Source organism: Physeter macrocephalus, chromosome 6 (genome assembly GCF_002837175.3).
Source record: "Physeter macrocephalus isolate SW-GA chromosome 6, ASM283717v5, whole genome shotgun sequence".
Taxonomy (NCBI): Eukaryota; Metazoa; Chordata; class Mammalia; order Artiodactyla; family Physeteridae; genus Physeter; species Physeter macrocephalus.
Genome location: NC_041219.1, coordinates 23,753,056 through 23,772,916, shown reverse-complemented (window position 1 = coordinate 23,772,916; position 19,861 = coordinate 23,753,056). Strand labels below are relative to the sequence as shown.

General features: G+C 42.4%; 2 protein-coding genes across 3 annotated transcripts in view; both read left to right on the top strand.

The window, feature by feature from the left end:
* The first annotated feature begins 835 nt into the window (after positions 1–835).
* POC1B (POC1 centriolar protein B) overlaps positions 836–19,861 on the top strand; it is a 110,742-nt gene continuing 91,716 nt past the window's right edge. The window contains exons 1-2 of one of the 2 annotated variants that reach the window (XM_024127302.2): positions 836–1,004; positions 1,647–1,731. In XM_024127302.2, the coding sequence (XP_023983070.1) occupies positions 990–1,004; positions 1,647–1,731 (100 nt within the window). In that variant the 5' untranslated portion in view covers positions 836–989. Of the gene's footprint in view, positions 1,005–1,646; positions 1,732–14,035; positions 14,130–19,861 lie in introns of those variants that run through there. The other variant, XM_028490426.1, reaches the window with a different exon arrangement.
* On the top strand, positions 2,009–4,421 carry GALNT4 (polypeptide N-acetylgalactosaminyltransferase 4). Its single transcript, XM_007121612.3, has one exon. It carries the CDS (start codon positions 2,300–2,302, stop codon positions 4,046–4,048), a length of 1,749 nt encoding a protein of 582 aa, XP_007121674.1. The 5' UTR covers positions 2,009–2,299; the 3' UTR covers positions 4,049–4,421.

Here is a 19,861-nt window from a genome sequence, read left to right as displayed (position 1 = left end):
ATTTTCAGCTGAGTCCTTCAAGCTTTGAGGCAGCGTAAAAAAGGGTATGGACTTGGAATTGGAAGAGCTGCCTTTGTGTGATCTTTGATAATTAAATTAAAATATCCAAGAATCAAGTGTATAATTTGTAAAGGCTGGTGACATTTTGTAACTCTGTTAACTTAGAGCGTTGGTGAAGCTCAACGATATTGTGTAAGAAAGCCTCCACTGTAGCAAAGGCTATTGTTACTATGTTGCCCGATAATTTAAACAAAACAATATGTTTCTACGTCTTCCTAAAAAGTTCAAATATGCTGCTGTATCAATTTGCTTCTCTAAAGCATATGCAAATGAGATTGGAATAGAAAACGCACAGCAGAAAAACATTAAGTGGATGCACATTAATTCATTCATCACGTTTATACAGCATCTACATTTATAACAAGCCAGGCATCGTGTGAAAACTCGTGATTAAATAAATTCAAGCCTGTCCTCGAGAGGTTTAGTTCCTTTGGGTATATTAATAAATAGCAAGCGGCCCCATTTCGCATCAGACTCTCTTGTGCGTCATAAGCGGTCCGGGACCAGCTTGAAATTCGCGCGGGCTGTCTCTTTAACGTGTAATAGAACTCTGATCGCATCGATCACAGGCTCATTCCCCTCTGCCACCCATCGGTCTCTTTTCTGTCCCGGTTACTACCCTCCTACTTGTGTCAAGTCGTGGGGAGCGCAGATGTTAGTAAACGTTGGCTTTGATGCGTGCCGGCACCTGACCCCGGGGCTTCCCGCTTGCCAGGTGGCGGAGGCCAGGCTCTCTACGGCGCGGGCGGAGCCTCGGGGCTCGGCTGGCCACGCCTGGAGCGCGGGGTTTGAGTGGGCCGTTGTTGTAGTGACCGCGAGGCGCTGCCGCTCCGGGCAGACGGTTCCGGGCGCCGCACGGTCCTACCCCGCCCCCTCCCTTCTCCCGATTCCCCACACGGGCAGGAGCCAGGAGCCAACCGCTTCCACCCATGGCCTCAGCCCCGGTAAGGACGGGCTGGGGTGCGCCTCCCCGGAGCCGGTCCCGCCGGCTGGGGTCCGGGTCGGGACCGCGCCCGCACCTGGCGGGAGATGGAGGCAGACGTCCTCAGCTGGGTCCCGAGCCGCTAGCTCCTCGCCCCGGTGACTCGTTCTCTGCCCCTGGGACACCGGGAGCGCAGAGCTCTGGCCGAGCTCCCGGGCACTTCTCCCCGAGTCCCGACAGCCCCGGCAGCTCCATGGACCCCAGAATTCTCTGAGGGTTTCCGTGGAGCGCCTGCGTCAGAATCACCTGGGAGGCTTTTGAAAAGTCCGAAGCCGGGGCCCCGCCTCGCACCTGTGACTGCGTGCCAGAGGGCGGGGTCCCGGAACGTGCATTTCAATGGAGCTGCCCAGGTGGTCCCTCGCGTGCGCTCGGTTCTGGGAAGCGCGAGTGGAGGATTCGGCCGGCTCTGCTGGGGAAGTTGGCGCTCGGCGTCCCCCTGTAGCTGTGGCCGCGTGTGCTCGCGCGGGGCGTTCCTGCTCCGCACACCCACCTTCGATGCGGCCGTTCCCGGGCCGGCCCCCGGGGGAGGGGACAGCGTTGATCCCCGACCCCCCAAACTCGAGGTCAGCATCTGCTTCCAAAACTTGACAACTTTCCTTCCTAGGAGGACCCCGTTCTGCAGCGTTATTTTAAGGGCCACAAAGCGGCGATCACCTCCGTGGACTTTAGTCCCGACGGCAAACAACTTGGTAAGTTTTCTTTTTTTCTTTTTGTGATGAGACGCTCAACCGGTCGGAACCCTTGCCTCCTGTCCACGCCGGGCCCCCGCGAGAACCACCGAGGACCTATGGGTGGAGGTGGTGTTGAAAGCGGCCGAGATGCATTCGGAGCTAGAGTGGGCCCGAGTCGGGGCCACCTTGGTCAGCCTGGCCCCCAGCCCGGCCCCGCAGAGTCGCCTATAGGCCTGGGCCTGGCCGACGACTTTCGCGAACTAACCACCAGGAGGAGTAAGTGGGAAGGGGCGGAGTTTGTCCTCGGCCCGGGGAGGGTGGGGTGTTGGCTGGAGAGTTTGTGAAAAGTTGTGAGACCAGCAGGAGGAAGTGGGGAGAGAGGCGTTGGGTCTGTTCCGGAGGCCGAGCACGGGGTGGTCTTAGGTGACTCCCGGGGAGCCCTCGCGTCTGGAAAGGAGCCGAGCGCCTGCATGAAAAGAGAGACCTGCTGGGAAGTTCGCTTCTACCTGAGCCCGGAATTCCAGCGTCGGGTCCCGCAGCCCTTCCCCTGCGTGGTGGCTCTGGTGGCCGCGTCCGCGCCCCAGCCATGAGGATCCGGATGGCCGTGAGGTGGACGTGGGCAGGCAAAAGCTGCCTGCTGCTGGCGCTTTTAACAGTGGCCTACCTCCTGGTGGAACTCTCCGTCTCCACTTTCCATGCCTCCCCAGGAGCCGGCCTTACCAAGGAGCGGGGGCCAAGACAGCTCTCAGAGTCCGGGAAGAAAGTAGTGGATTTGTCTCGACCGCTTTATGAGAAGCCCCCTGCAGATTCCCATGCACTTGGGGAGTGGGGGAAAGCCAGCAAACTCCAGCTCAAGGAGAGTGAACTGAAGCAGCAAGAAGAACTCATTGAGAGATATGCCATTAATATTTACCTCAGTGACAGGATTTCCCTGCACCGCCACATAGAGGATAAAAGAATGTATGAGTGTAAATCCAAGAAATTTAACTATAGGAGACTTCCCACCACTTCTGTTATCGTTGCTTTCTATAACGAAGCCTGGTCGACTTTGCTCCGCACCATCCACAGTGTTTTAGAAACTTCTCCTGCAGTGCTTTTGAAGGAGATCATCTTAGTCGATGACTTGAGCGACAGAGTTTATTTGAAGACACAACTTGAAACTTACATCAGCAATCTCGATAGAGTCCGCTTGATTAGAACAAATAAGCGGGAGGGGCTGGTTAGGGCCCGTCTCATTGGGGCCACTTTTGCTACTGGGGATGTCCTCACTTTCCTGGATTGTCACTGTGAGTGTAATACTGGCTGGCTGGAGCCACTTTTGGAAAGGATTGCTAAAGATGAAACAGCAATTGTTTGTCCTGTTATAGACACCATTGATTGGAATACTTTTGAATTCTATATGCAGACTGGGGAGCCCATGATTGGTGGGTTTGACTGGCGTCTAACGTTCCAGTGGCATTCTGTCCCCAAACATGAAAGGGAGAGGAGGAAATCGAGAATTGACCCAATCAGATCACCCACCATGGCTGGAGGACTGTTTGCTGTCAGCAAAAAATATTTTCATTACCTTGGAACTTACGACACTGGGATGGAAGTGTGGGGAGGTGAAAATCTGGAGCTGTCTTTTAGGGTGTGGCAGTGTGGAGGTAAACTGGAGATCCACCCCTGTTCTCACGTGGGCCACGTCTTCCCCAAGCGGGCACCATATGCTCGGCCCAATTTCCTGCAGAATACTGCTCGGGCAGCGGAAGTGTGGATGGACGGGTACAAAGAGCATTTCTACAATCGAAACCCTCCAGCAAGGAAAGAAGCTTATGGCGATATTTCTGAAAGAAAATTACTACGAGAACGGCTGAGGTGCAAGAGCTTTGACTGGTATTTGAAAAATGTGTTTTCTAATTTACATGTTCCAGAGGATAGGCCAGGCTGGCACGGAGCTATTCGCAGTATGGGGATCTCTTCTGAATGTTTAGATTATAATTCTCCTGACAACAACCCTACAGGTGCTAACCTTTCACTGTTTGGATGCCACGGTCAAGGAGGCAATCAATTCTTTGAATATACTTTAAACAAAGAAATAAGGTTTAATTCAGTGACAGAGTTATGTGCAGAGGTTCCTGAGCAAAAAAGTCACGTGGGAATGCAAAATTGTCCCAGAGATGGGTTTCCTGTTCCAGCAAACATTATTTGGTATTTTAAAGAAGATGGAACCATTTTTCATCCCCACTCAGGACTGTGTCTTAGTGCTTACCGGACACCTGAGGGCCGACCTGATGTTCAGATGAGAACTTGTGATGCTCTAGATAAAAATCAAATCTGGAAGTTTGAGAAATAGAAGAGCATAACAGCACTTTCGTCCTGAGCTGACAATAGCTTGAGGAAAGTCAAAGAGCCTTCACAGAGCCTCAGTGAAGATTACGTTTATCAGCATTCACCCGATGGTCATCTGCGAGAGCTCTGTAAAAGCTGTGGATCATTTTGGTAAAAACACTGAAACTGGGTACACAGAGAGCTGCTGTTTAATATTTCAAAGTGCCTTACTTATGGGTTGTTTTATTTAAGAGCTTTGTCAATATGGTCTCTTCTTAAAGAACTTGACTTGAGATACACTAAACATTTAAGTGCCAGACTTAATGTTAAAGAATGTAAAAGTCCATGCAAAACGAGGGATGATTTATGTTGATGGGTAAGTTCACTGCACATCCCATCAAAAAAAAACAAAAACAAACAAGAAAACAACTCAGAAATGTGCAGTTTGAGCTATTGCTATTTTTATTGTACATAGAATTTGAATTTCCTTTAGCCAGCACATTAAATTTTAGGTTTTGTTTATTTTTTTAATTCTAATTTTCCTTTACTCAAATAGAAATCAAGGAAAGTTAATCTTAAGGAGAAAGACCTGTGGTTTAGACATATGTGTCATTAGATGTGAATTTGAATGTGAGTTTAGAGGTCTTTTTAACATACAGACATCTCAGAAAAATATACCCATATCTGAATGAAATGAGAGAGATTTACATTCCACACTACAAACTTGAGCTATTGGACTTAACTGATCTATATTGATACCTCACATCACTCTGATTTTGTAAGCTGTCCTCTCTGTGAACTTGTTTGTGTGTGTAGGGCATTTTCTGATTGCACTTAAGTTATGAATGTATTGGAGAGGGACTCGTTCAAAATACTGTGCTTCTCTTTGTTAATGCTTAATCACTTAAAGTAAATGCTTAATCACTTAAAATTAACACAGTAGAGGACAGCTGCATTTACTGAACTATATGAAACTGAAAGTGGGCGCACTTCTACAAAGGCTGCGGAACTCTCCTACAGAGTTCTTGCTGATTAGGACTTTTAAGGATCAATTTTAAGAAAACAAGGGGAAAAGATAGCCTTGGCAATGGTGGATGCTGCCTTCCAGGTTGTTTTCTGCACCTAACCCTGAGCCTGGTGCTTAGGCAGCTGTCAGTAGTTGTGGGTGAATGACTGACTGAATGAATGAATAAATGGCTCAGCCGATGATTGTGACTTTGGTCAAGTCATTTGATTGACTTAGTTTGGGCCTCAGTTTCTCATCTGTAAAATGTGGGTGCTGGAGCAGGTCTTGAAGATCCCTCCAGCTCTGAAATGTTATGCTTGTACATTCAGTCACTGTGCAATCTTTACAACACTTTTATTTCTTCCCTGCTAACGTAGGTAATGTTGTTGAGCAACATTCAGTCCAGTTATGAAGCTGGAAAAGAGAAATGGTTTTAAAAATTAAGTGAGCTGAGCTCAACTGAAGTGGTTTATTTTGGATTGAATGGAAAGTTGTGGTCAGTGTTTGTATTCATTTTATTTTGACAATTGCTGAACCAATTTTTGTTTTTTATCTTTAATCTTTCAAATTCTAAAAGTAATCTTTTGGGTTAAGAATATGAATATTTTCCAAACTAAATTATGCAAGAAGTAAACATACTTAAAAAAATTATTTTTACTGGTTTTATTCCAATGTTGTATCCAGAATTCAATCACAGGCTGAATTCAGCGTTAAATCTTAATTAGTTCATTGTGGTCTAGATTTGTGAAAAATGCACGCTCCATAAAGCATCAGTCCACAGTACTCGGAAGTTGTTTTCGGTGTCTACTTGATGACTTGGAGAGTAGGAACTTTGCAAAATCTAAATTTAAGAAAAGTTTGTAGGATAACCATTTCAAAAAGTAAAATTGCCATGTATTTTGAATATTTTGTTTCTCTTTTGTTTCTTAAAATAAAAGTGTGTTAATAACTTTCTGTATGTTATGTAGCAAAGAATTGTCCAGATTCCATGTGCAGTGTGCATGGCCCTGGTCACAAATTAGGAGGGTTTGTAATCTGCTCTGATTTGGTTAATTGGCAGCAGATATGCTCCTAAACCCACCCTCACCCCTTGCTCAGTCTGCCTTTTTGACTTTAAAATCATCCTTTCTCTTTTTATTTATTTTTGTTGTTCTTCTTAGCCCCCTATCAAATGGGAAACTAAGACATATTCTAAATGTACTTACTGGAATTATTTTTATTCTAGAATCTTGCTACTCCCATCGAAAGAAAAAGGGAGCATTGAAAAGTAAAGCGCTTCATTCTTTACTTACCTTTTGCCTAAATTGCAGGGTGTGACCTATAAATCTTTTTGGAAGAAATTTTAGGCCAGTGTTTTATTTATATCAGTAATTTGGAATCAGTGGGCTCTTCATTCCTCACAGTAATGTAGGTAACAGAAGAATGAGACCCAATTTTCATATATAGCCATTTCCAATATAATTCCTAAAATACACTGTAAAACTACAAAGTATATTTTGATTACCTACTTATAATTTATTGGTATCAAAGCTCTCTTTTGTGGTAGATAATTAAGAGTTGATCTTTTAAGTTAATTTACATGCTTAAAAACAGTTTTATAAAAAATTTGGTAGACAAGAAGTTTCAACTTTGAATGATCACTATGTTATTTAGTGTTCAGTTCTATGAATGGGTTGACTAAATAGTCATTTTTAGCAGCCATTTAAAAAATGATAATCTAGTCATCTACAGGATCTCTATAACGCAAAATAACTTGTTTGTAAAAGAAAATTTGTCTATGCACCCAGTAGTAGGCTCCTGAGTATTCATGATATGTTGGCAAATCTAACTTTTCTAGGTTGATGATAGGAGGTTATTTTTCAGTTGTCTAATTTTAGTTGGTTTAGGGTCTCAATTTTAATTAATAAAATACTTAGTTTTGACTTGTTTGTCCTTTTCTATTGATGTTTCAATGTTTTAAAATGAGCACAAAGAATGTTGAGGTTCAGATTAATCTCTTTTGAACGATGAATTTTTTTGTGTGTGATGAGCGGTTTCCATCCTTTTTTCCTTTCGTTAATGGTATTTGCAATATTAAGGCATATAAAATAAAATGTGTGCCTAATTATTTTTGCAAATGGATTCTGATGATTTTAGTCTCTGGGGTCACTCTTCCTGTGTACACATTTATTGATGGTAATAGAAGTAAGTTAGCTTGTAATTATTTTACTTATTTGACAATGCATGCAGTAGAATATTTTTAAAAGTTGAATTTCATGTATTATTTTGTGAAGTGTCATGAACCAACAAGTATTCTGAAGTGGTGTTAACACTACTCATGCATTGACTACTCATAAACAAACTGGAAATGATCGGAGATCTCTGGGACAAATTGGGGACACTATAAAAGGAGGCAAGTGGATACGTGGGCACCTTAGCACAAATTTCAGAACCCTGTGCCGCAAAGAAATATGTCTGTCCTGTAAACTGCATAGCTTCGCATTTCCCTCAACCTTCTCTCTGCATCACCCTGTCCCTAAGTGCAATTCCTGTTCACCAGTAGCATCTTTGTTCCTCTTCTAGTGATTCCTGCCAAACGCCCTCCACCCCTGCCTCTCCCTGGCCTGAAACACTGCCTGAGCATCGCCAGCCTAAGGACCCCGCTTTATGTATCAGATGTCTTATAGCCACATTTAGCATATGTGTAGTCAAGCTAAACGTATTTTCACTGATCTTTTGTTTTTTTTATGTTCAGTTTAAAATGTTACTATAAATATACATTATGATCTTCCTAATAATGAGTAATATAATCTTGCTAGTAAGTTTCTAAGTGACTGCAACCCTATGCAAATCATTTCATCTCTCTGTGTTTCAGTTTCATGAATGTTAGAAAAAACTGGAAAATCCGTAGAGACAATATTAGTGGCTGCCAGGGCCTGGGGGAGGCAGGAACAGAGAATGATTGCTAATGAGGATGGGTTTTTTTGGAGGGTGTGGTGGTGGTGATGAGAATGTTCTGGAAGTAGATAGTGACAATGGTTGTACAACTTTGGGCAAAACACTGAATTGTACACTTTAAAGGGGTGAATTTGTGGTATGTGAATTGTATCTCAATTAAAAAAAAAAACTTCAGGGTAGAAAAAGAGGCTGGAGAATTTCATGTGTCTCAGAAAAGATTGCTCTTTTCTCTGTCCCTCTGTGCATACCAGACTTTAAAACAGGTCAGCAGTATTTATTGTTGACACTTGCGTCATGCTTTAATTCAGAATTAAGGAAGTTAGGTAAATATGTGACTCTCCCAGCTTCGTATGAGGGTGCAGGTGGAAACCAGTTTGTATTGGAGTTTTTTCTTAAAATTTCAAAAAAACCTCAATCCTTTTGAACAGGAGGTAGAGATTATTATAAAAGGTGAAACGAGTTCCCAGGGTATATAATTGTCCGTGGCAGAACTGAAGACTAGAGAACTCCTAACTTGCTAGTAGTCAGATACTACTTTTCCTTTTGTGCCCAACTTGATCATTTCCCAGGCTGGCTGGGGAGGGATGTCTACTGCAGGCCAGCAGTGTCCTCAGCTGTCTGATCATCATTCTAACCCATTTATTTACACATATCTAATCCTCTTCATAAAAGGAATAGGAGGTACTCTATTTACTTAGTGCTCTTTTTTAAAGTTAATTCTGCTATGTGTCAGGTGCTGTCCTATGCTTGGGTGTACATGCTGAGATATACAAAACAGGTGTGCTTCTTATGATGGTATGAAGAATTCACAGTCCAGTGATAGAGACAGATATTAACAAGTAAACATACAAATCATGTGCAGATACAACTTGAAACTGGGAAGCAATCAAATGCTGTGAAGAAAAGGAACAGGGTTCTTTGAGGGATGAAAACTGGGGCGACGTACTTAAGTTTATGGGGTCAAAGAACACTTCTCTGTGGAAGTTAGATTTAACTTAAGACCTGAGGGAGGAGCTAGCTAGGCAAAGACTAGAGACAGAATAGAATAAGCAAAAATCAAGGGTGGGAAAGAGCTTGTCCTTGATCAAGGAAATAAAAGAAGGCCAGAATGGGTAGAGCCTGTAAACAAAGGAAGAAAGAGAGCTTTGGGAGGTGAAATTGCAGGGGGAGGCGGAGGCAGCTTGAGTTAAGTCTTTGGAGGCTATAGTGGGTTAAAAGGCGACCCTCCAAAAGATATGTCCATGTCCTAATCCCTGGAACTTGTAAATGTGACTTTATTTGAAAGAAAAGGTCTTTGCAGATGTAGTCAAGGATCTTGAGCAGAGATCCTCCTGAAGTATCTGGGTGGGCCCTAAAATGAGACATACAGAGGAGATAAGAGGAGAAGGCCACATGAAGTCAGAGGCAGAGATTGGAATGATAGAGCCACTGGCCAAGGAGCTCCTGGAGGCACCAGAAGCTGGAAAAGGCAAGGAATGAAATCTCTAGAGCCTTTAGAGGGAGTGTGATCCTGCCAACACCTTGATTTTGGACTTCTGGCCTCTAGAACTGTGAGAGAATAAATTTCTGTTGCTTTAAGCCTCCAAGTTTTTGGTAATTTGTTATGGCAGCCACAGGAAACTAAGAGGGCATGTTTTAGGCTTTTGTTCTGAGAGTCATGGAAATTTGTTGAAGGATTTTAAATGAGGGAATGATACAATCTGATTTATACCTCAAAAAGATCACTCTGGTTACTACATGGAGATTGAACCACTGTGAGTAGAGAAATCAGTCAGGAGCTATTATAGTAATATCAGCAGGAGATGATGGTGGTTCAGACTAGGATGGTGGTCTTCAAACTGGGTGGTAGCCTGGGAAGGAGAGAAATTTGGGAGTTACTAGCATACAAATGGTATTTAAAGTGATGGGAATAGATGAGGTCACCTGGGAAAAACATAGAACAGTGAGGGCAAATGGTCCATTTCTGAGTCCGAAGGCTCTCCAACCTTTGGATCAGAAGAGGAGATGACAAAAGAATCAAAGAAGGAATAGTCGGAAAAATAGGAGGGAAACCCATTATAGTAAGGTATTATGAAAGCCAAGGTGTAGACAGAGTGGAGTAAAAATGTAGAAGAGAGAGAAGATATTAAATAGTCATTAGAAAGAGTGGGGAAGGGAACTTTTATAGAATTGAGCACCGCTGGGCAGTGTGGAAGATCTGTGTGCAATTAGCGATCATGAATTTATAGTATTTCCAGTCTTGCTGGGAGCGTGTCTAGCAATTCTCACTGGCACAGATATAGTCTCAGAAAAGGCAGAGTGACTGGGATTTTGCCAGGGGAATTTAAAGGAAGGAGGAAAAGTCAAAGGATTGAACATATGTGTAAGAAGGGGTTTATAATTTGGATAAGGAGAGAAGTGAGGATTATAAATCAGATAGTGAAATGAAGATAGTGAAAGAGAGCCGCAGTGGAGAACATAGGTCAATGGATTGGAGTTCTGGATGAGTTAGAAGCTCATCCAGAAAAGAAGCTATAAGAAAAGCATGTTGTCAAAGGGTAGTGGGTTTCATTTAGCAATCAGGGAAGTGTTGGTTCTGCTGGTGACAAGATCCAGGGTTTGACCATGTAATGGGCTGCTGAGGAAGCATGGAAGAAAAGGTCTTTGGAGAGGCCTGGTTGTCCCTGTAGTCTGAAATATTCTTCACCACCTCACTCTGGTTGGCTGGCTCCTTCCTGTCCTTCACGCCTCCACTTAAAATGCCACTGATTACTCCATCTGAATAAAGTATTCTGTGCCCATGAAAAATTCTCCTGTGACATCCTGCTTTATCTTTCATGTCTCTTAGCACAATTTAAAGTGATATGTTTGCCTGCTAATTGACTTGTTTCCCTCTTCTCTGCTTAAATTTAAGCCTATACCAGGGCTCCCTGTTTTACAAATAAAGTAGTTCAGCACAAAGAGGCACATGGAAAAGTGCTGGCAAGATAATCATTGGTCTTTGCTTTGGGTGTTATCATGGCTAAAGCAGATTTTGCTGGGAGAACGGTGATAGGTGTCCTGTTCATATGGCTTTGGAGAAAGATGATATTTTCTTCCATTAAGATCCTGTGTCTGGGATGCAATATAGATTTTAGCACTTGAAAATGCTGCCCGAGTCAAGAGCTCTCCTGCAATTTTCAGACAAGTTGGTGACCTGCCAGCATGTTCGATTTTGCGTTTATTGAAATGTTCATTAAAACAATGCCTCTACTGAAACCCAGAGAAGTTACTTAAATGAAATAAAGCTTCACACAAACTTAAATTTAGAAAAAAAAAATTAAGCTCCCTATTCAGAGATTTTTGCCTATATCGTTACTTAGGACTCTCCCCGCCCCGCCCACCATGGCTTACATGTGGTAGGGGTGAGATATCTGTTGAATGAACTAGTAATACCAGGAGTTAGAACGGAGAGAAAGACTGTGACCTGAGGTAGGTGAAGTGTGAAAGAGAAAATGATTGTTGCTTGAAGGGGTTGCAGGAAACTCAATGTCCCCGAGCAGAGTCAAAGTGTAAGTAGGTTAGTAGGAGGAGGGACTTTCAGAGAGGAGGATGTGTATACAAGAGGGATCATGAAGTGGGTGTTTCTGTGGCCCGCGGTAGCTTTGGGGAAGGAGAGCAGGCATGGGTACCAGGGTCAGCTAAGGGGCTATCTGGAGCATTATGGGAGAGAGTGAAGGGTAATTGATGACAAGAGAGGCTGAAGGCTTAAATTCCTGGTCATGACTGGAGGAAACAGAGCATGAAGCATGGTGGATTTATACTCAGTAGCCTCTTGGAAGGTGGTGGGCTCTTGGGTTTCACAGGATGAGTTGGAAGGTGATCAGAGAGGAGAGGATGGGAAAAAATGACCACCTGTGAAATACCATCCCTCTTCATGCAGACAGAAACTGGAAGTTGAGTAACTTTGCTGAGGCGGTACAGCTGGTTAGCAGCAGAGCCCGGCTGAGCCTGACTTCCAGTCGGCCTCTGGAGCCACACTCTTTTCCATTAGGGCAGTTTCCCAGAGGGCCACACTTAAGTTTATACAAATGTTAGGAGAGTTTAAGAGCATTTTCATGTGATGTGCACAATCTGAGCTGCACTTTAGAAGTTTCCATTTAAAATGATATATTTTAACATTGATGTTGTCACCTTTTCCTCTTTTTGTGTTCAAGGTTACCCTGTCCTTGATTCATTCCCTATTTAATCTGTGGGATGTTTGTAGAGTAAATGACAGTATAGGACAAGTTTATATCTCCTTTTTCTTTCTGAACAGAGGCAGAATGAAATTGTGAATTTTTAAGTTATTTTCCTCACAGTGAAACTATAATTAAAGTTTGCCAGAAATTCTTTTTCTATTCTGGTTCTTGATGGCAACCTGTGTAGGAGATTTACTTAAGTTCCTCCTACTGTTATAGTGTTAAAAATTGCTCCCAAGCGCTAAAGTAAGCTCGGGTGCGCACTGAGAGGCAGTAGCAGAATGCAGTATTTCTCAGATTTCCACGTATATCAGAATTGACAGAAAGTGATCAAAAGTTCACATTCCTGGGTCTCACTCCAGAGAATGTAACTCACTAGAAATACACGTTTTTAACAAGGTCCCCAAGTAATTCCAATGGGGATGATCAGTAAATCCCCAGAGCTTCTCCAAGCACTGGGTTCTTGGTTAAATGCCCAGGCTGTGGAGTCTGATAGACCCGGTTAAACACGGAGCTCTACTCCTTCCCATCTGCGTGACTCTGGGCAAGTTACATCACCTCACCAAGCCTCATTTCCTCATCTGTAAAAAAGGGATAATGATAGTCACCTACCTCATTGTGAGGATTATGTAAAAGGATGTTTACCAAGTTCTTAAAAGTACTTGGCCCACACTGACAACTCGAGAAAGGTTTGTGTTGTTAAGATTGTCACCCCTCATCAGATACAGAATTTGAATAAGTTAAATTTCTCCACATTGTCATTGCTGAAGATTATTCTTAAAGCAGTCACAGCTCCTTTGAGACTCTGCTTACACCAACAAGCTAACTACTTAGTGTCAGCTAGCAGGCAAATTATACCCTCATTCAGACAGGAATTTTAAGTCAGTGCCATCACTTAATTATACTATTACGTAGTGCTTGGATTGTACAAACTATTCTGAAAGTGTTAGATAGGGTATTAAAGTTTATCTAGTTACGGTTAGAATATTGTCTTTTTATTGTGCAACCATCTCCCTTCTGTCTGGGTTTATGGATGTGTATGTCTGGGGATTACATTTTATTTTTCTTTTCCTAAAGGTATCTATAGCGAACTTCTCTTAGATTTCCTTAGAAGATTTCCTTGTTTATATTTTCCTGAAGAAGGTGGTCCAGTGTTTCTGTTGTGAACCAAAGACCAGCATGAACCTGGAAATGCAACAGAAAGTACAAACTCATGGTGCCCTCAAACTAGAGAGCTGAGTTTCATTCTGGTAGTGGGTTTTAAAGCAGAACATAATGAGGGTGGGAAATATATTGAGGGACTTCTGAAATAATTGAAAAATTCAAGAATTTCTCTACGGAGGTGATAGAGTTATTAGGACTCTCTTGGTTATGGAATGAAAAGGCCTAAGAGGAATATAATCCAAATTTATAAAGTTGTGAAAGATACTGTATTATGAACATGGACCTTTTTAGTAAATTCTAAAATATGTACTCTTTGACCCCTCAATAATTCTTTTGGGCATGTATCACAGTGTTATTTTGCGTATGTTGGAAACGACACGTGTACATTGCAGCATCATTTGTAAACAACCTAAACAGGGTAGACTGGTTAAATAAATTAAGGTATAGCTACACCATAGACTACTATGCAGCTATTAAAAAGACTAAGGCCAACTTCTGCCTCCAGACACGATAGTAACTGGTAACCTAACTTGCCCTCCAGCTGAAAACAACTGTAAAACGAGACAGAATATATGAGGCAACTGTTTTCGGGCATTGAGCAACAGGGAATGTAAACAGGTGACCTTCTGGCAAGGAAGGTGAGCTCCTCCCTACCGCCATGGCCTTGGCTTTCTCCCCGGGGTCACTCTTCCTGCTGCACAGCAGAGGTAGAGCAAAGCGGAGCAGAGGTCTTCGTTCTTCTGGCTGTGTCCGAGCTGAATGTGTGTGGCAGGGTTCCTGAGAAGCTGCTGCTGAGTGGGGTACGTGGCCTCAGATGTCTGTGGGGCCTGCTGCAGTTTTGGCTGAGGTGCAAGTTGAGCGGGTGGGAGGTCTAGCGGAGACCCCTTCCTGCCAGGCTGGAAGAGGAGTGGTGCGCCCAGTGACCATGCCGGGCTAGAGCGCTCCAGCTCTAGCTCAGACAAAGGGGAGATCTTGGCCAGCACCTCAGGCGAGACACCAGGAAGGCCAGGCCTTAGGCATCAGGACCACATCTGAAATAAAGGGCATGCCCGGAGACTAAATTTAAAACTGAAGTAGATTTCGCTCTAGCAAAGCATAAAACCAAGCCTGGCAAGATCAAAAGCAGTAAAACTGCACCCTGAACTCTAGTTAGTAGCACCGCTTCTTGCAGGGGTGTGGGTTAGTGATTCTGAAACCGTTTGCGTGCTCTAGACTTGAACAAAAATATATTGAGTGTAACGTGAGCCAGGTTTTTTACTGTGGGGGAAGAGAGTTATAAATGTAAGAAGAGGGAGGGCTGGAATGTATTTGGTGCCGTTAGATTGAATTAGAGTTATCAATATGAGCTCATGGTTTTTAATATCTTTATCTTCATTTCTACATATTGAGAGATACAGCTTTCTATTTATATCTAATTTCCTAGTTCTGCCTGCTGAGATTTCTGTTTTTACCTTATTTCTTAGTTCTGTTAGCTGTCACAACAGTAGCAATGAGCAAACATAGTTTCCAGATCTTGGTTTCTAAATACCACTCTCTATTAAGAGGAATCGGAGCTTCTTGGGGAGAAAAGACCTATTCCAGGGCTGGAGCAGGGAAAGTACGTGTTGGAACATCTTGTAATTCTAGAAATAAGGAAGTATTCAAAATGATGGACACATATCAGAAGGACACAGAGGCCAGCTTTAAGGGGCTCTTACTAGCCAAATCTGGAACAATATGAGTCAAAGTAAATAATGATAGCTTTGGATTATAACCCACTGAGTATAATCTGAGTTCACACTGATATAAACAAGTATTTGAATAAGTAGATAAGTGGAGAAAAAGAGGAGATTCTTCCTTAAAATAACAAATTAAACATTAGTTCATTAATTAAACATTAATTAGTAAATCATAGAAAGAATAATGGGTTGGAAAATCATTGAAGGATGCTAAAATTAGTGGGTGATGGACTTCCCTGGTGGCACAGTGGTTGAGAATCCGCCTGCCAATGCAGGGGACACGGGTTCAAGCCCTGGTCCAGGAAGATCCCACATGCCGCAGAGCAACTAAGCCTGTGCGCCGCAACTGCTGAAGCCCATGTGCCTAGAGCCCATGCTCCGCAACACACAAGAGAAGCCACTGCAGTGAGAAGCCCGCCTACTGCAACGAAGAGTAGCCCCCGGTCTCCGCGACTAGAGAAAGCCCTCTCACAGCAACAAAGACCCTACGCAGCCAAAAATAAATAAATTAATTAATTAAAAAAAAAATAAAATTAGTGGGTGACAGTTTATTGAGGAGGAGGATATTTATATAGTTTACAGTATCTCCCGACAAAATACTAATTAATTACAAAGGCGAAAAATACTAACTTTACAAGGCAAAAACTACCTAAGCCAAGTGATCAAAGTTAATCTCACCAGTACTGGAACAGATATCAAGCGTACCCTGATGTGATGCACTGATAAGGGCACAACATAGTTTTTGTGGTGTTCTTGTCAAAAGTGTATATCCTGAATCTGATGGCAAGGAAACAACAGGAAAAAAGAAACTCATTAAAAAAGAGATCAGATTTGTGATTACCAGAGGCAGTGGTGGGGGAAGGGAGATTTGGATGGAGGTGGTCAGAAGGTACAAGCCTCCAGATGTAAGGTAAATAAGTACTAGGGGTGTATAACTATAATTGACGCTGCTGTACGTTGTATATAAAAGCTGTTAAGAGAGTAAACTCTAAGAGTTCTCATCATGAGGAAAAATATTTTTTTCCCTATTTCTTTACTGGATCTATATGAGATGGTGGATGTTCACTAAACTTATTGTGGTCATCATTTGATGTGTGTAAGTCAAATCATTATGCTGTACACCTTAAACTTATACAGTGCTGTATGTCAATTATATATCAATAAAAATGGAAGAAAAAATTAAAATAATCCAGAAAAAAAAGTGATTGGACACGCATATTTGCTTAAGCCCATGGGAGGATACTCAAGAAAATGAGTATCCTCTCTCCTATGTGCTTAAACAAATATGTTAACTATGCCTCTAGGAAGGGAAACCAGGTGGCCAAGGGCTGGAAGGAAATTTGGTAAATACTCTTGTAATACTAGAATTCTGCGTCATATACATTTATTACCATTAGAAAAGATAAGATAATTTAACAACAAATGCAATAATTGGGAGGCAGTACCATCTCTTTCCAGAAAAAGGTATTCCTCGCAAAGCAAACCTCCAGTTAGCTGTAATTGATTTTGGTTAAATCAATGAGAGAGCTCGGGTTGAGGAAAGAAAGTTATTGCTACTTAAGGTGACACAATAACTGTTGGCCTTTTGGACATTTTGGAGAGCAAACCATTAGTATGCTCTTTGTTGTCACCTCCAGAGACCTGACACTGGCCTAGGTGACTGTGGACTTTGTTCTTTCTTTTGTCCTAATGAGGATTTCTTGAAACTATAGATTATTGTTATAAAATATAAATAATTTTTCTTTTTAATGGGTAGATTTACTAGTTAAATTTTTAACTTCCTCCCTTTGATAGTTTATCTTAAAATAGATGAGTCAGATGACGATTAGGTACAAGCTTTGACTTTTTAAATGATGTGGTAATGTTTATAGAGGGTGTGGTTCACTAGAAACGTACGAAAGCAAATTCCAGGTTGACACTGTACAGCATTGACACCAATAATCAAATACCTTTTATTATCGTGGTATTAGGGTTTGGTGGGGCAGGGTTAAGGAAGTAAGGAGGGAAATTCAGTGTTGGTTTTCATAATTTCCAATAAGAATGCATTCATGGGCTTTTTGTCGATTGTTGGTCTTTTTTTCTGTTTTCTTGAAATTTGGAAGAAAATGTAGAGTGTACCTTGAGCCGCACAGTTGTAATTGGGACATCCCTGCTTCTAGTGTTTCATAATTATTAGGGCTTGGAAATGCCACCTTGCGATAAGGTTTTGCTGTCCTTTAAACCATGTGTTCATCCTGCCCTCTCATCACTTCTCTTTAGCGGGCCTCAGGCTGATCATAGCCAAGTGTTGCTTTAATGTGGGTATGTAGCCATCAACTCTAAATTTATGATTTTGGAGCATCCACTCTGCTTAAGATGTCCTTTTCCTTTTCTGACAAAATATGTAAAGGCTCAAGTCCTGTGGCACCTTCTCAGTTAAGTGTCATGTTCTTATTCCGCTGGCTCTGCCCTCTGCCCCTCCCCCCCACCCAGCCCATGCCACCCCCAATCAATTGTTGCTTCACCATGATCCTGTAATAACATTTTTTCTGGTCCTTGTCATATTGAACATTAGTGACCCTGTAAACCGCCTCCCTCCCATTTTCTCCTCAACCCACACCATTCCAGCTTTGATCCCACCACTTCACTGAAACAATTCTTGTTGCCAAGCCAACGTTTGATCCTCAGGCCTAGGGCTGGCTTCTTGGGCAAATGACCTGTATCGTTGCACAGGTCTCATACTTGGTTTAATGCCCTGCTATCATGGTCTTGGAATTCTTAATGATTTCCTACAAGGGCCTCCACATTTACACCGGACCCCTCAAATTATGTAGCTGGTCGGGTTCAGGCCTGATCTTAACCAGGTCTCTTCAAAGCACTTGACACAGCCCATCAGCCTCTTGGAACATGTCCTGAATTCCTGGACACCACAGTCTCCTTGCCCCCTCCTACTCCATTTATGGCTCCTTCCTGTCTCTTCCTTCTCTCCAGGTTAAGTATCTGCACCCTCTTCTTTATCTAGACTCACTGCCTGAGTTTCCAGTTTTTACTGTATTATCTACACTGTTGCTGCTGACAGTAACAAAAATTAAAGCGACAGTAGTAATAGCTACATTTGAGCGTTTTCTATGTGCCAGGCATGTCTTCTGAGTATTATTTCACTTAATACTTTAAATGCCTTAATCTCATTAAATCTCTCTAAGATTCACCTGGGTGTGCACGCCAAAAGCCGGGCACCTTTGTTTCTTTTCTTTCTTTCCCCTTCACATCTGATGCGTTTGCAAGCCTTGTGGACTCTGTCTTTAGGATATATATTGGTTTTGACTGCTTCTCCCATTTCCACAGCCTTCAGCCTAGTCCAGACCACCACCTTCTGGCCGGATTATTACAATAGCCTCCTGATTGATTCCCTTCTTCCCGCTGTGTATACTCCACACAACAGCCAGAGTGAGATTTTTTTGTTCGTTGCGTCTAAACATTTTATTAAAGTGTAAGATATGTACCAAAATTGGACAGCTTGCTGAATTTCCACAACTGTGACATGCCCGTTTTGCCAACATCCAGAGTAAGAAGCCCTCTTGTGCTCCCTTCTAGCCACTATCCTCCCTCCCTACCACCCACATGATCTCTATGCTGACTTCTAACTCCATAGATTAGCTTTGCTTCTTCTTGAACTTTGTATAAATGAAATTTAATTACACGTTAGGTACACAGTATGAATATACCACAATTTATGTGTCCGTTTTACTTTGATGGACGGTTGGGTTTCTAGTTTTGGTCTTCTTTGAATAGTACTTCCACAAACATTATTGTACATGTCTTCTGCTAAACACGCATAAGAATTTCTGTAGGTATATACCTAGGAGTCAAATTCTGAGTCAGATGGTAAGTGTACATTCAGCTTCAACAGATTTCAAAACAATTTTCCAGGGGTGCTTAAAACGACCAGCATTATTTGAGAGCTCCACTTGTTACACATACTCACCAAGATTTGGTACTATTTATCTCTTTTATTGTAGCCATTCTAATGAGAGTGTAGTGATATCTTATTGTGGTTTTAATTTGCACTTTCCTAGTGACTAATGGATTTGAGCACCTTTTCATGTGTTTATCGGCCATTTGCATAGCCTCCTTTATGAAGTGCCTGTTTAAGCCCTTTGCCTATGTATTTGCCTATCGTATTTTCCTGCCTTTCCTATTGATTTGTAGGATTCTTTATATATTCTTTATTATATGTTGGATAAATGTATTGTAAATATCTTTTTCCTCTCTGTGGCTTGCGTTTTCACTTGCTTGGCGGTATCTTTCAATGAACAAACTTGCTTAATTTTAGTGTAGTACAAATTATTATTCTTTTCTTTTAGTAATTTTAGTAATTCAGTCATTTTCAGGTATTATCTAAGCAATCGTTGCCTACCCCAATGGCCATGAAGATATTCCCCTAAGTTCTCTCCTAAAAGCTTATTGTTTTACCGATCACATTTAGATCTGCAATCCATGCGGAATTACTTTTGTGTACAGTGTAAAGTGTAGAAGTCAAGGTACATGTTTTTTCCTTGTGAATACCCAGTTGACCCAACATCATTTTTGCAAAGATCATCCTTTTCTCACTGTCAGAGTGGCAGTTTTGTTAAATCAGATCACAGGATCCTCCTGCTTATAATCCTTCAGTGGCTGAGAACTAAATACACACCTCTCACCATGGCTCCTTGCTGGCATCAGCTTCTCTCTGGGCTTCCATCCCTTGTTCTCTTTTTCTCCCCTCCCCTGTGGACATGCTGGTCTCCTTGCTGTTCCTCAGGTTGACAGGTGCATTGCTGTCTCGGGCCCTCGCA